At 51.1% G+C, this 16,730-nt stretch overlaps 2 protein-coding genes across 2 annotated transcripts in view; one reads left to right on the top strand and one right to left on the bottom strand.

Moving 5' to 3' along the window:
- ASTN2 (astrotactin 2) overlaps nucleotides 1–16,730 on the top strand; it is a gene marked incomplete at its 5' end in the record, with an annotated part of 368,996 nt that overhangs the window by 238,463 nt on the left and 113,803 nt on the right. The gene's annotated exons all lie outside the window — the stretch shown is intronic.
- On the bottom strand, nucleotides 5,466–11,216 carry TRIM32 (tripartite motif containing 32). The gene is made up of 2 exons (XM_082492467.1): nucleotides 11,197–11,216; nucleotides 5,466–10,353 (listed from the first exon to the last, which is right to left on the bottom strand). Exons 1-2 carry the CDS (start codon nucleotides 11,199–11,201, stop codon nucleotides 8,343–8,345), a joined length of 2,016 nt encoding a protein of 671 aa, XP_082348593.1. The 5' UTR covers nucleotides 11,202–11,216; the 3' UTR covers nucleotides 5,466–8,342.

Below are 16,730 nucleotides of genomic sequence, written 5' to 3'. Positions count from 1 at the left end.
AGAACCCATCCTGCCCGCTCCTGCCCTCCGGCTGCCGTACTCCGGCTCCGTCCTTCCCCGGGGGGACCTTCTTCACTGCCCGGCCCCGGCCCCGCCGCGGTGGCCCCCGCACGCCAGGGGTGCTCAGGGTCGGGTGATGGAGATGTGACATAATTGAGCTGTCTCAGAATGGCTTCGTTTTATTGCTTGTGACAATGACGGTCTTTAAGGAAGTGTATTAAATCAATAGCAGACTCATTGTGCTACACCATAAATAACGAGACACATCATTAAACAGGGCAATAAACTTCAGGACTTTGAAGTAATACAATTAGGTTATGTTTATAAAAACTCCCTTATCGCTGTAGCCTTCCATTTGCCAATTCATCTCTCTCCTCCAGGGAGCCGGGGATATTCCCCGGGTCTGATGTTTTTCCGTTGAAAAACATCTGTGATGTTTCATAGGGCCCGTCGTAGGGCTGATGGTGACGGAGCTCGTCGAGGCGCTTGCATCCTGCCCCGCGGCGCTGCCGAGAGCGGCCTCCTTCCGTGGAAGCTCTTGGACGGAGCTTTGCTCCCGCCTGCCGCCTCCCTCGCTTTCTGCTGATTTTTTTTCCTTTGTCTTCCCAGCGCAGCTCATCTTCTACGCGTATTTATACCGCCCGGTACTCGTTTGTTTGGGTTTTAAATAGTGATAAATGAAGTTTGCCATAGCAATGCCCCTGTTCAGCAGGAGAAAGCGTCGGGGAGGTGTGTTGTTTACGTACTCACGGCATTATTAATCATTTGGGTGTGCTCCCTGCCATCCCTGGGCAAACGTGGCAGTGGGGAGCAGACCGGAGTGGCTCCATGGCCCCAGCGCCATCACCGCAGACGCAGGGCTCCTCCGGAGATGCCGGGTGGGAAGGAGAGGCGGGTGCTGCAGTCTGAGCCCGGCATGAGCATCGCCGCTGTTTCACGGTGCTGCGGCCAGAGGGGAGATGAACACTGGCAACACTTGGTCCAGTGGTGAAATATCTCCTGTTTCTGAGCCCCCACCTTCCCCCTAGCCCGGGGCAGTGGTGGTTCCTGGGGCTCAACCACAAAGCCCTGCGGTGGCACGGGGCCTGAAGGCGAGCAGTGCCTCGCTGACAAAATAATTTCCTTTTTAGTCCATGGTATGCGGCTGGCCGAGGCGGGCTCCCTCGCTCCCCTGGAGCCGTGCCGGCGCCGTGCCGCTCGTAGGGCTGTCCCGGCGTGCGGGGGACATCCCGAGCATCCTTCCCCACCAAAGCACTCGTGGCACCGCACAGATCCCTGGGGGTTTTGCATGTAATGCCCGGACATAAGCATTTCATTTCTGATGGTGTGGCATTCAGCCGCCAGGGCTGGCTCCGACCGTGCTCGTCGTGGGTGGCTCCGTCTGTGGCTTCGGTAGCTGGTGGGGTCGGTGCGGTTGAACTTTGGGGCCGTCAGTACTGCAGAGGGGACCAGTGTTGTACTTAGTTCTTTGATGGCCAGAAAATGCTCTTGGATATTCTGAGGATATTCAGGGCTCTTGCCAATACCGGGGGAGATCGGGTCTGGATGGAGAAGAAGGTTATCAGGGAAAACCCGGGGCTCTCTCCTGGTGAAACCCCAGTTAGCTGGGAGAACGAGCTTGCTGTTCATGGTAGATGGATTTTATTCCCAGCTTCTCCACTGATTTACCCTCATTTTGCCAGTGACATAAGGAGGATTTGAATAAATAGCTCCAGCTAGACAGTTCTGGATGCCTCCTCCGCTCAGAAACAGCTCTGGCCCGCCGGGCTCCCCGCTGCTAGCCAGCCCGTTTCCGAACTGCTCTGAGAGCGCACATATGCATCATCTCTAATAAATACAAAAGCGAGGCCAGGATAACTGTAATTTGTTAGCGAACAAAGCAGGTCGGAAGAGGAGGGGGAGAGGAGAGTCTCGAGCTAATTGGAACGGCACCAAATATGATAAAAACGCACATTGCGGCGTGTTTGCAGCATCGCACGAAATTATTTTAATATTTTAATCATCTTCATAAATCAATCGGCGGGCCTCGGGAGGAGGCCCCCCGCCAACAAAGCGCACAATCTGCGCTTCGAGCCCTAATTGAAAACACGGTCTCGAAGAAGAGCCGGCGCCGCTGGCAGCCGGACCCCTCGTCGAGCGCCCGGGGCAGGCGCTGGCTCTCTGCCGGGGCTGGAGCAGCCCCGCCGCCGCCCTCGCAGCCCGTGACGTGGGTCGGTGTCTGCGGAGCGCTTCCTTCAGTCTGAACGGAGGAGAAAGGGATCCAGCTCTTGCCAGGGACGGCAGAAAGTGGGTGCCGGGTTCCTTTCGGGGCAGATACAGAAACATCCCCCGGGCTCCCCACCTAGGAACTGTATTAGCCCGCGAGCGGACCCAAGCAAACCCTGATTTTATTTCACACAGAGTGATTAAAAGCCTGTTTTGGGGGCTCCTTGCTCTGGCTCTGTGCGGCCGAGCCATGCTTTAACTCATCGGAGCGGCCTCCAAGCGGGGACCTTGAGATCGACCCGGCCATTGATCTGTGCCACGGGAGCCCGCATCGGTTTTCTCCCCCGTCGAAGCCAGCATTTAACGCCGACGGCACCTCATTAAGTTTGTACCAATTGTGTGAGCATCTTAATTTGGCAGCTGGGGTGAACGTGACACCCCCGGCCACCGCCTGTTGCGCGTAAGAACGTGCCGGGTGTGGGCTGGATGGAGTGAAGCGGCTTCGTCGCAGCCCCCGCGGTGCTGCGCTCTGCGTTTGTGGCTAAACCAGCGCTGAGAACACCCCAGCGCGTCGGCTGCTGCTGAGCGGTGCTTGCACAGCGTCCGGCCTTCCTCTCCTTCCCACTCTGTCCCTGCAGCGAGTAGGTCGGGGTGGGCAAGATGCCGGGAGGGGACCCAGCCAGGACTGCTGACCCAAACTGGGCCCTTCCACACCGTGTAATGCTCAGAGATAAAACTGGAGGGGAGAGGCTGGGGGTCAACCCACCACAAAGATGCTCACAAAATGTAGAGCAGGAAAGAGCGATCCCTCCATCCAGCACATCCACCTGCCAGGGACCGCTTCCGTCCCTGCTGAAGGTTTATCAGGGACCCGGTTGCTCTGCGGCCCCTGGGTCTGGCTGGACGAGGAGGAGTTGGAGACCTTGGCTGGGGAAAGGGAAGAGCTGCTCCGAGAGCAAAATCTGACAGCCCCGGTGGGATTTCCCCAAGAGCTGTTCCAGCTTGCTTGTTCTCACTGCGATACACAAAATGCAGAACAAATGTCTGTAAGTGCTCCGGCACTTAGAGAAAATGGAGACGTTATCAGCAGTAATGCGGAGGGTCTCGTCTTGTCGAGCAATTGAGTGACAACTCTTTTCCTTCACACGGTGCAGACTAGCTGAGCCTCAGCGTGGGAGACTTCTGTTCTCCAGCTGGGAAAAGTTGGAAAAAGAAACGGCGTGCCGGTGGCGTGCTGCTGCGGAGGAGCACGCAGGTTCGCGGGACCTCCTCTCCCTGCCCACCGAGGGCCTGGGGAGAAGCCCAGCTGGGGATGCTGCTGGGTGCGGGATGTCCTGTGCCTGGGTGGAGGAGATTCAGAGGGTTTTGCTCCCCGACTGTTACATTGCTTTAGGTCTGCAGTGAGTGAAATATTTGGTTGGTTTGCATTTCCTAGGATCTCTAGACAGAGTCTCCTGGGCTGGGGTCACCTGCCCGCGTTGGGTGCTCAGCTCGCTGAGCTTTGGAAGCGGCTGGTACGGGTGTGAAAGATGTTCCCTTGCAGGAACACCTCCTACATTAGAACAGTCCAGGGAGGGGCTGTGCCCTGACAGATCCTATCACAGTCCCTAAGGCTTTCTGCCCACCAGCCTTCCCCAAACCCCCCAGTACTTGCTTCTCTTCTCTTGGACCATAGGCCGTTGCTTGCATTTACCTTTAAGAGGTTAAACTTACGCTTTCTTGTGTTCACAAGATCTTCATAAAATAGAAGCGATATTAAGAATACAGCTTCGAGCTCTGCTAAAATAGCAGTCCATATTCTTCTGAGTAGGGTCTGTGGATCCCTTCTGTCCTCTCAAGGTCTCATTCATCTCCCTTCAGGTCTGATGCTGCCGTAACACAATTAAGATTGAACTAGTGCACGGGAACCTTTAGTTTTCGTTTCCGAGACACAATCAGGTGCATTCAGAGAGCTGTAAGGCAAGCTTTGCATCTATTAAAGGAGATAATGGCTTTCCCTTATACCTGCTTGGTCAGAAGTAAAGCGTACAGAATTTCCCTGTCCTTGAGATCTATTCCTATAGAGAACCACTCTATTACCTTTGTAACACTCTTACTTGCTTGCGGTTTATGTCATTACATTTATTTCAAAACCTCAGATTTTGACATTTTGTTCGGGGGAGGAAAAAACAATCTAGCTGGTTGCCGTGAAATTTAGTTTAGACTAAAATATGTGCCGTGACTCAGTCTGCTAAATGACCTTATGCACTGCTCATTGTAATCCAAAATTACCAGGCAAGGAGAGTAATTAGTTGTGCAAAATGAAATAACTTTAAATCCTCGCATTGAGTAATGACCCAGAAAAATCACTTAGGCTATACAGAAGAAAAGACTCGAAGCATCTGGCTTTATTTCTACTTTTGTAGCTCTGCCCCCTTTGATTAAGAAGTGGGCTCTGCCCCTCATCCCGTCAGAAACTCTGCCTGTCGGTCGCTGCCCAGAACAACGTTCACAGCTGAGTTGCTGCTCCCCTAAGAAATCATAACTTCTCCTAAAGCCGCGGGGTGAGTCTAACAGCAGCAGCACAGCGGTTGTTCTGTAAGGATTGCATACGTTTGCTAAACCAGCAACTCGTATCTGTTTAAAGAGCTGCTTTATATCATCCCAGACGAGCCCAAATGATAAAAACCTCCACCCAGACCAGCGAACCCAGCTGGTTGGCAGGACCAGGGGAGAACCTGCTGCTGATGCACTGATACCTTTGGAAGCTGAGCGGCAAACTGCTCAGCTCCCCTTTGGCTCCACCTAAATACACTGCTTCTAATGCAAATTTTTGCAGCATTTATTAAAATTATCCAGGAAAACAGGTGAGCCCTCACAGCAGCCCTCCTACCAGCCCCAGCAAAGGTGTCACCTCTACAGCGCGGCAGAGCGGTGCCCGTGGGACGTGGGTGCTGGAGCCTCCAGCCAGGCTTTGTGTCCTGTTACTGAGGGCTCGGTGCCAGGGAATTTGGACCAGACCTCTAAAACAGCAGGTATCGGCTACGGTGAAAAGTAAGATATTGCCCCTGTGGGAGTATCAGCGTGAATGAAGGTAGGAAACTCTAGTATTTGTTTATGAGGTGCGTAGGGGGGTGTCAGATAAAGTTACGTGAGACCTGCCAAGGAGAGCAGATTTATCTCCCGCAACCTGACAGCATAAAAGGGGTCTCATAGCCATTGTGTTCCCAAGTCTAATCCCCACTGGTCGTAAAAAAAAAATCTGCCACCAAAGGGAGAGATGAAGTGTTTTTAATAAGAAAATGAGCCGTTTGCAATGCGCTTTTAATTGGATCGATTTCTCCTTTATTACACAATCTTTAAAAACCAAACACAATACGTATAACCAGACAAGCTCTTTCTCCAGGTAGAGAGCAGAAGCCAAACTATTTCATCACAATCCTTAATTATTCCATTTCATCTCGTTTGGCAGACGATCACAACATTGTGTGGGGGCACCACAGCAAGAAATATAGCTCTGCAAAATCATCTCACAGTCACTGTCGAGTTTTGTCAGGGGACGTGCGTACCATGGGTGAGGGACAGCAGGTTTTCTTTTTCCCTCTTCCGCCTGAAAATCAAGACTAGAAGAAGAGCCGCAGGCGACACGCACCCCCGGGCGCCGATCGCAGCGTCCTGGCCCACCAGTGCATCGCAGGGTGGTGTTATTTTTCTTCAGTCTCCGAGCGAGAAACAGATGACAGACGCTTTGTTTGAACTGTGTAACCAGGAACAGGCTGGGGTAACCAACTGCTCAGTTTACTGGACCAGCTTTTATGGCCCTTCAAGCGCTCCAGGAAATGTTATTGCTAGTAGCGTGATGTTTATTGCAAAGAAAAAAGAATCCATTGGAACAGAAAATGACAGAGGTACATATTATCATAGATAATATTGCTTCAATTATTCAGGTCCACGGTAGCTTCCTGCTTGGAGCAGTTCTTAGAAACAGGAGAAATGTTTAAAAGAGATCAGTAGGAGAGGAACTGCCATTACCATAATACTGGAAAAAATGCCTTGAGTTACAATGTAATTAACTGCAGAAGGGCCCAGTAATAGTCGTCATCTCCCAAAAACATACAAGCAAGATGAGATCGGCTCCCTAAACTGCTGTTACATACCTTAAGCGACTTCCCCCTCCCACCCAGAAAGAGCAGCAGAGAATGTAAATAATTATGTGCCAGTCGGTAGCCTTGGCAAACGCGCAGAGCAGCTCAGGAGGGAAGGGGGGTTCAGTTCCCGTGGGCACCGTCTGCCATGCTGGTGTCTTAGCTCCTACTCCCTTCTCCCAAAGCTTTTTCCAGCCAATTATAGCGAGAGAAATAGGAAGTTGCCCCGATAGAGGGGCACCTCCATCACACAGCTGGGTGTTTGTTGCGCTGGCCCTCTTCAGCACTTTGGCTGAGCAGAACAGGGAGAGAAAAAAAAAAAAAACAAGCAAAAAAAAAAAAAAAAAACCCAAGCAAAAATCCCACCAAAATCTGCTCCCGTCGCTTCTTTTGCAAACCCTGTAACTGGCAAACTGGCTGGAGCAGCAGCAGCTTCGAAGCTTGTTTTACTTTGCTGTTTCACTAGGGGAAAGTATGTGGGAACTTAAAAAAAAAAATCACCTGTTGCTTACATGTTGTAGCACAAGCAGCAAACAATTTGCTGTAGCATGGCAGCCACCATAAAATCAGCTTTTATATTGTCTGTCGTGCCCCCAAATTTGCAACTACATTGTTGATAGCAACAAATAAATGCACTGTAGTGTAACTATTATCTGTGGCAGATTAACATGCTACCACTGTGCCCTATTTAAATGCATCTTTCCTTCAATAAACTATTCTGGGCGAGCAGCACCACACTGAGGTACACATTTATCAGCCAGGAGAGTAGCACTGTGGGGGCCTTGGTTCACACAGCTGCAGTTTTGTGCTTCATTTGGCCCAAAGCCGTGATGAACATGAACTCTGGTGCCTGCTGGTGCCATAAAAAAAAAAAAAAAAATCTGAGGAATACAGTGTTTTGCTGTGCAAGGGAAAAAAAGGCAGTGCACCAATGGATGTGCTTCCAAGTATTAAAAAAATAACAGCGAAAACAGTCGTGCCCCCCCCATCCCCATCTCAGCAGTGAGTAGCTTGCACAGACGAAGTGCAGATGAGTGGAAACCTATTGCTAAATGCAATGGGCCGGAATGCAGAATAGTGAAGTGCAGGTGAACATGCAATACGTTGCATTTAATCTCATTTACTACGATCTCCCAGTCTTATTCTCCCAGCCCTTCCCCCCCTCCCCATGAAGCTTTAGGTACCAAACATACCTTCCAAAGACAGTTTCCAGGATACACTTAATAAAAAACTAACAGTGAATATCAACCATAGGTTTCCCCTGTTTGTTTTTTTTTTACCCCCTTCTACCTAGCAGAACTCTTAGTAGCAATAAAAACCCTGTTGCCATCAGAGAGCAGTTTTCTGGCTCAGCTCGGTCTCCCATGATGGCACAGTACTCACTTCACACTGAACAGACACGGTTCACAAATGACACAACAGGGGCGATCTCCTGAATACCAGAAAAATGGGGAGAGAAAGCCTTCCCTTGTCAGTTTGAAAGTAAAGCTCCATCTCCGCACAGTTTAAGAGGGCTATTTTGTTTTATGCAGTGCTGCAATCAGAAATTGCTTTCTCTAGTAGTTGCCCAGACAACTGCTACCCAGTTCCTTGTGAGTACCACAGCAAGAAGAGGATTGCCTCTCTAGTCCTCTAAGGGAAGGTGATTTAGAGCAGTCAGTCAGTGTTTATGGCACAAAGAAAGATACAGTGGTTGAAGCTGGAAGTGTAGGAGATGCGGTGTAAGGAGGTGAGAAGGTTTATGGAGTGACCATCATTTAGCAAGGAACCAATACTTTCCCTTGAGCTTGTTCTTTTTTACTGTATGGATTTTATATAAAAAGAGAAGAAGAAAAAGCAGACCACCACCACAGAAGCTATTTTGTTTCTAAACACAAAACATGACGGCCTCTATGCTAAACCCCCCTTCGGTTATGGCACAATCTTCCTGAACGCTTGACACTGGTTCCTGTCAGATTGCAATGAGGCTGGAAGAATCTGCTGCCAAAAGAGGCTTTGCTTAGAGACATGCCTTTAAGGTGTGGAATATCTTCTCAGATGGTAACTGTAGATCTTAATGCAATGATCCCAACAGTCCAGCACCAGCAGCTGCCCTTTGGGAGTAATGGCGATACCGACAGGACAGGTGAGTCCTTCCCGGATTAGGATATTGTAGCCCCCTCCTTTAGGAAAATGCAGGATTTCTTTACGGCTGCTGTCAGCAACAATGAGGTCTCCCCTGGCATCGACACACATCCCAGCTATGCACCTGAAATCCTCATTCTCGGAGAAGAAGTGGCTAATCTGGCGTCCCAGCTGGCCGTCCGGGCCGACGGAGCCAATTGAAAAACCTCCTTCTAAATGGTGTTCGTACTGCCGGTTTTCCAGGTTAAGGCCCAGCCCTTGAGTAAAGTATATGGTCCCCTCAGCATCGCAGGTGACAAACTTTGGGCGCACTGCGCTACACAAGCAACTGTACTTCACTACCCCCACGCCACGGTCTACCGTGAAACACCAGAGTTTGCCCCCTTCCACGTCGGTCACTACAAACTGGCCGGAAGGCAGGGCCGCGATGCCCCAGGGCTTGCTTAGCTGGCTCCGGTGACATGCCACGCAGTGACCATCCATGGTGTAGACCTTGACAGAGTTATCATAGCTGTCAGTCACACCTATCAGGCCATGGCAGTTCATGGTGACAGAAAGGGGAGTCAAATTGGGCAAGTCTGCTCCAAGGAAACTCAACACAAAACTATCGATTCCACTAGGGCTCCGGCGGATCTCTTTGAGAAAGCCCTTGCGGGTAAAAACCTGGATTCGGAAATTGCCTCGGTCTGCCACAAGCACCTCTCCTTGCAGGGTGACGTGTAGGCTGACAGGGAGATTAAACATCCCCGGCAGGCTGCCCTTGGAGCCCATCTTCTTGATGAAGTGACACTGCTGGATGCTCGTGGCTGCTTCAGGCATCCTTGGCTTGGCTGGTGAGGAGTTTGGTGTGCAGCTGGCCTCTTCTTGCACCAAGTCAGGCTCACGAAATGACGCTGATGAGGATGCTGCAGTTTCCATGAGCGATTCCTCCATGTTAACAGTCCGGGGTTTCTTCACCACCTGCCCGATCTGCAATGGTCCCACATGGCTCACCTTAAGGAGTTCAACCTCTTGAAGAGTCAGCTCCCTTGGGAGACTGTTTGTCAGTTCTGGTTCTTCCTCATCTGCTGCCTCCTCCAAGAGAGCTATATCTCCCTGCTTTATTTTGGCGAGGAAATAGTCACAGCGAGACATTATCTGCACTTCTGCTAAGTTCAGCAGATAAGCTTGCTCCTCCATTACCTGATTATTTACCTTCTCCACTTCAGACAAAGACGTGGTGAAGAATTTGCGCGACCTGGCCAGTTCTTCCTGGATCTTGCGCTCTTCTTTGCTGTAATCTTGCAGAACTGCTTTGTATCTAGATTGCAGGTCTCTGGAAACACCCTCCAGAGATGCTTTTCTTTTCTGCAGATCACCCATGAGCTCCCGAAGTCTGGCAAGCCTCATCCCAAATTCCCTCCTACGCTCTTCAGCAGCCTCTTTGATAGCAATGACTCTATGCCCTTGGGGCATGTGTGATGTCTCCTTGCACGGCTCACATAAAACCAAGCTACAGCTCTTGCAAAAGTGTCTTGGCAACCGTCTCCCACACACCTTGCACATGAGAAGACACACCACTTCCGCCAGTCCAGTGGTGTCTATGATCTTCAGGACAGTAAGATTGTCAGTCAGCTGAGCTAAGCTTGTGATCCGTGTGATTTTGCTGCAAAAGGGGCACCGTATCCCATTAATGCTGTTTGCTAGGAGTTTCTCTAAGCACTGTTTGCAGATGGTGTGCCCGCAGTGTAAGAGCTTGGGTCTCAGGTGCTCCTCAGTGAAGGACTCCATGCAAATGGGGCACTCCAGGACCTCTCGGAGTGCATCCGAGTTGAGATGAGGGGCAGCAGCCATGGCTTTCCGAGGCAGCTTTACTTGGTGCAAAGACTTGTACTCGCATCTATTCCAAGGTGCTCCAATTCTGTCCAGAAAGAAAACAGGAAATGTGATTTATGTCATCACCAGCAGTTACATATACATGCAATTTAGTTCTGATTTATCACCCAAACCTGGAAAAAAGAAGCCCAGTTAGCTTTTCTGCGTTTGGAAAGGATGGATTAGTCATAGCTAATCTCGGAGTGGGCAAGTTCCAAAACTAACTTGCAGCTCCTAGTGCGATGAATTATTCACTTGCAAAATTTATAAGTAGAGCTGGAAGAAGTGTAATGGCAGCAATAAGGAAGCCCAATAGATATTGATGACTGAATCATCTCCTCATGGTGCCCATCTCCCGCTGCCAAGCCTCCGAGTTTACATAATTTACTGAAACCCAGGGAGATTAAACCAAGCATTCAAAATGTTGCACATCAAAAGAGGAACCAGATGGTGCAATGCTTTAGGACATTAATATATCACCTCTGGAGACCTGCATTCAGATGTGACATCAGATACGAACGAAATAAATGTGGTTGTTTTACTCTGCTTTTCTAGATAGCCAAAATAAATTTTCAAGGTTTCATACGATTGCCAGGAAGTGAAACCAGAAGGAATGATTTGTCAGCTTCCACTCGTTCTGGGAATGACTGTACATACTGAAAACACACAGTGAAGATTTTACGCCAGTGTATTTCATTAACCTCCGCCATGCTGCATCATGCTTCAGCATGCAAATTAAACACAGAACACAGCAGTGTTCTAGCAGGTATTAGCAATAATGGAGTTAACAGACAACTCCAAACATTCGTTAATATATACGACAAGTAGTTCTTGAACTTAGCTTAATTGCATATAATTTCTCCTTATTTCACAATCTTGCAGCATTGACCTCATTCATGTATTCTGGTTCAGTTTTATACCGCTCTGGTTGCCGTTCAGCTTCAATCCAGGTTTCTCCATCCTCACATCCCTCACAACAGGGAGCAGATCCCAGCAGCTCTCTTACTAAAGCAGCCATCCATTCAAAAGGAACAGAACAGGGTTCACATCATTAAGTTATTATTCAGTAGACTGGGTTTCAATACCTTTGCTATTGCCTTGCTTAGCCATTAAAAGAAATGGGGAAGAAAACATTTCTTCTAGGGGGAGAGGACGAGAAGGAAGTATTTAGTCTTTAAAATGAAGAGACAGTCAGAGGGATGTGAACAGACAGCTTTTCCTGAATAATGGCTGCATGCATGCAGCACTCTCGCTTCCCTGCTGGGTTTGCCTGCTTCATCCTCGGGAGCATTTCAGACAGAAAAGTTCACTGTATTTCTGTTTACCATTTGTTCAAGTGGAAGAAGAAAACTGCAATGAAGAAAAGTTCTTTATGTTCATACAGAGAAGAAAAAAAATATATTAATTTATCAGCTTTAGTTAATGGTCCTTTAAAGCCCAGGTTTCAGGAAGGGATTCAGTGGCATAGCAGAACCTCCCAAGTTCCAAGCTGGGATCTGATCCTTGGCTCGACAGTCGCACAACAAGTATCACATCCCTGGAACCCGGGGAGCAGCGGCAATCCAGGCGCTTGCTGCCACTGGCACTGAATACACTTCCCTTTATTCTTAGCATATATCTCAGCTGGGGAAGCAGAAGCCTGGGCACTGCTATGTAGATCAGAAACCTTCCTCTAAGGGATGAAAAATCTGTATTTTAAAACCATTTTTAAAAATGAAACACAGGGTACCAGATCCATTAGTCTTACTTTCCTTGGAAATACGTCAAAAGAATTGGTTAGGGAAGGATGGAGGAGCAGCACAGACACCAGATACACCAGAGAGTTACATAAAAAGCCACCTTTAAAACAAGTATTTTCATTAAAGAACAACGGCAGAGAGGATTTTGTTTAGTTTTAAGCTAGATTCGGTTTTTAGAAAGATGATTTGTGAGACATTCTTTTCATATATAAGCCCCTTTTATCAGAATGCTACTATGCACCTTAGTAACGTGAAATTATTTTTACTGCTGCACTTTTATCTTTATCTCGCACTCAGCTGTGCCTTCATGGAAGTTTCCTTAAAAGTGAGTTGTTCTTGCCTATCAGTCCCTCCCAAGGCCGTTCCTCTGGCGCAGAGCAGGGTATTAGAGAAAGCCACAGCTGAGGATCAAGCTATAAAACTTTGTAAATTATGTGAGTTTGGTTTCCTTATATTAAAAAAAAAAAAATCCTGTGGTAGTTTCTCTCCTCACTCTGTAGTTTTTACTTAGCATGCATGGTGAAACAACTAGTTTCACTTGTAATTCTCAGCTTGTGTCATTGTGGTGGGTTGACCCTGGCTAGACACCAGGTGCCCACCAAAGCCACTCTATCACTCCTCTCCTCAACTGGACAGGGGAGAGAAAATATAAGGAAAGGCTTGTGGGTCAAGATAAGAACAGGGAGATCACTCACTCATTACTGTCATGGGCAAAACAGACTCAGCTCGAGGAAATTAGTGTAATTTATTACCAATCAAATCAGAGTAGGGAAATGAGAAATAAAACCAAATCTTAAAATCAACTTCCCCTTCCACCCCTTCTTCCTGGGCTTAACTTTACTCTCAATTTCTCTACCTGACCCCTGCCAGTGGCGCAAGGGAACAGGGAACTGGGGTTGTGTGTTCATCACAGGTTGCATCTGCCACTTCTTACTCCTCAGGGAGAGGACTCCTCAAACTCTTCCTCCGTTCCACTGTAGGGTCCCTCCCACAGGAGACAGTCCTCCGTGAACTTCTCCAACATGAGTCCTTCCCACGGGCAGCAGTTCTTCATGAACTGCTTTGGCGTGGGTCCCTTCCACGGGCTGCAGTCCTTCAGGAACGGACTGCCCCAGTGTGGGCTCCTCTCTCCACGGGGTCAGAAGTCCTGCCAGAAACCTTCTCCAGTGTGGTCTCTCCATAAGGTCACAGTCTCCTTTGGGCAGCCACCTCCTCTGTCTGGGGTCCTCCACAGGCTGCAGGTGGGTATCTGCTCCACCATGGACCTCCATGGGTTGCAGGGGGACAGCCTACCTCACCATGGTCTTCACCACGGGCTGCAGGGGAATCTCTGCCTGGAGCACCTCCTCCCCCTCCTTCTCCACTGACCTGGGTGTCTGCAGGGTGATTGCTATCACATATTCTCACTCCTCTCTCCAGCTCCTGTTGTTCTCCCCGTTTTTTCTTTTCCTTCTTAACTTTGTTATCCCAGAGGCGCTACCACAATTGCCGAGGGGCTCAGCCTTTCCCAGCAGTGGGTCCGTCTCGGAGCCGGCAGCATTGGCTCTGTTGGACACGGAGGAAGCTTCTAGCAGCTCCTCGCAGAAGCCCCCCCCGTAGCCCCCCTGCTACCAAAACCTTGCCACGCAAACCCCATACAGTTATTAACAAGTTAAAATAATGGCATAAAGCTGCAAAAATTTGCGTTGTGACTTATTCCTACAGCTTTATGACAATATTTCAGTAATGATGACAGAACCAGCACAATACGCGGATTTGGTTTGTTTTTGTTTTTGGTTTTTTTTTTCCCAAAAGCAGACGCTCTCAGCATCTGTCGCTCGCAGCAGCACCCCGGTGCCGAAGCAATGGCATGGCGCTGACTGACCCTCAGCCCCGGGTCCGGAGGCGGCGAGTGGGCTCTTGGGAGGGACACACGCTTTTAAAGGGACGCTAAAACGGCCGGTTTAATGGCAGAACGAGCCCCCTCCCGCCTTCCCCCGCCTCCCCCCGCCGCGGCCGAGCAGGTGCCCGGGCAAGGCCCGAGGCGGGCGCGGCCCGAGGGGGCTCGGCGGGGCGGATCCACCGAGGGGCTCTCACCGGCGGGGAGCGCCCATCCCGCGGAGGGGGAGGGCCCAGGCGGGGCTGCCCGGCCCGACCGCCCCCTCCTCAGCCCGCCGAGGCCGCCCCGGCCCCGGCCCCGGCCCGCGCCCGTGGGAGGGGAGGGGAGGGGAGGGGAAAGGGGGGGGGGGGGGGAAACCCGACCGCCGCCACCCCGCCGCCAGGGGGCGCCCCCGCCCCGCCGGGCCCCGCGCTGCGCCCTACCTGCCCGCCGCTCCCGGGCCGCGCGCGCCGCTTCCCAGCGTGCTCCGCGCCGACGCGCCGCGGTGACGTATGAGCCGCGCCGCAGAGCATGCTGGGAGAGGGAGTTCCGGGAGGCGGACGGGGGCTGGGGCCTGCAGGGGAGCTGGCGGCGGGGGAGGGAGGAGAGGCTGCGGGGGGGCCTTGCGCCGGGCAGGGGGGGCGGTAAGGGCAGGCGGAGGGCCCGCGGACCGGGGCCGGGCCTGGAGCAGGGAGCTGCCCGTACAGGGAACGGCCAAGCGGCCTCCTCCGCGCGTGTGCCGTAGGCGTTTCTAGGGGGGAAAATTAAGGAAGGAGAAACGTGTTTTCTTTTATTTTCTTTAATTTATTTTATTACTTGGAGTTTTGCTACACGCAGGTTGGTCCGCACCCTTTCTCTGACCAGCCTGTCCTGCTGCTGGAGCAGCCCCTTCCCCCTGCCCTTCCCTCTGAAGGGGCCCTGAGTCCCCGCCGGGTTCTGCCTCACCCGCTGAAAAATTGTCTTTCTGGGCCTGTTTCATAACCTGTGTTGGAGCAGCCCGTGGAGTCCCAGGACTATTTTTAGGTAGAGAATAGCAAATGTAATCAGTTGATTGGGTGATGCGCATAAATATCGTCAGTGAATAGATAGGCAGCTGCAGCTGTTTATGCAAGGACTTGCTCAGCGCGTGTCCTGGTTGGTATTAATTCTTTTCCCACAGTGCCCCGATTCTGCACTGGTGGCCTGCCATCGGTGCAGCTGCAGTGGCTCTGGCAGGGAATCAACCGATCGTGGGGAATGGAGCAGTTACGGGGTTTGCCCTCAATCAGAGGAGAGCTTGCGTTGCCCTGTTATTTGACGCCTCTGCTCCACTCACAGGAGGTAGTAAAGGATGGCATCTCCATTACACCCACACAGGGTTAATGGCTGGAGTAATTAATCATAGAATCAGTTGTTTCCCTCCGGCCTCTTCCCTCGTCTCTCCAGCCTTTATTTCTGACCTCTCTGCCCATCAGAGGGGCTCTCAGCTACCCTCAGGCTGGCAGCAGTAGCCAGAGGAAGGGATTTCACCACTGGACCACGGCTCTGCTCTGCCCTGGTGTTTCTCAGGGTTGCAGTGCTGTAAGGGACGTCAGTAATGCCAGGCCCATTTCAGCTCAGCTTTTGCTCAGCCATCGTGAGATGGCTTTACGGATGGCAGGGAGACGACTTTTGCTGTGTTCCCATGGGGCTGCACAGCAGATCAGGAAATGTTGGGGCTTGGGGCTTCCTCTGTGGAAGCAGGGAGAAGCCCAGGCCTGGGCAGGCAGGTCCAGGGGAACCGTGTCCTTCACATACCGGCAGTGCTGCAGCTCCGGTGCTTCCGGCAGCATTGCTGGTCCCAGCAGCATCCAGGCAGTATCCCACAGTCAGCCCCCGTAAACTGTGCTTGTGGCCCCTCTGCCTGCGTGCCCAGGTGGGAGTGTGGCGCAGCCGGCTGTGGGGCCGTGCCCAGACCTTTTAACAAACGCTGCAGCACATTTCCAGTGTTGCTTGCTCACCCACTCCAGCAGCTACCAACCAGCACTGAGAAAAGCACTAACATAATGCAGCCATTCTTGCCACCTTCTGGTTTTGGTATTTTTTCTACTTTTTTTTTTTTCCTCTTTAGAATAGAATAGAATAGTTCGGTTGGAAGGGATCTACACCCAACTAGCAATCAGGAGCAGCAGGGTTCAGCAACGTGGGCAGCAGATGCACTCAAAGGCAGAGAGAGCAGATGCAAAGCCTGACCAGGGTTGCAAAAGAAAATGAGTGAGATTTATGGTCTCCTGTTTCATGCCGTGCTTCAGGCCCTGAGCAGCAAACATCAGCGGGGCCCCCCCAGGCACTGGCAGTTCCCTGGGGGTGTTACTGTAGCTGGGGAGGGGACATAGGGTTCGCTCCCGGCATCGGCAGGGAAATGCTCTTTCAGCCCCCGATATATTTTCCAGTGAATAAAAGTGGACGTTAGCATTGAACTGGGGTGGTCTGGCAGATTTTGTGAGAACACTCCTGAAAATGAACAGTATGAGAGAAAAATAATGGTGGGAATAAGAAAATAAGCTTTTAATGCATCCTGGGGAGAAAACAAAGGACTGTCTGTATTTGGTTAGAGGTGATAACAATGAGCTGATGATGTTACCCAACGTGTCGGAGTATGGGGATCCTGTGCCATGACCAGGAATGCTGGGGAACTCGGACATCCCATGGGAAACTGACGTGGGTGCGTTGGAGCAGGGAGGGAGCCAGCTGCCCATATGGGTCTTATACAGCAGCCCGTGGGGGGTGGCAGCAGCAATTTGGGGGGTCATGGAGCCGTCCTTGCGGGGCCACAGTGGCTCAGGGGCAGGGGCGCGAGCACTGAGA

Source organism: Vanellus vanellus (assembly GCF_965231255.1).
Source record: "Vanellus vanellus genome assembly, chromosome: 18".
Classification (NCBI taxonomy): Eukaryota; Metazoa; Chordata; class Aves; order Charadriiformes; family Charadriidae; genus Vanellus; species Vanellus vanellus.
This window is presented reverse-complemented; position numbering and strand designations above follow the sequence as displayed.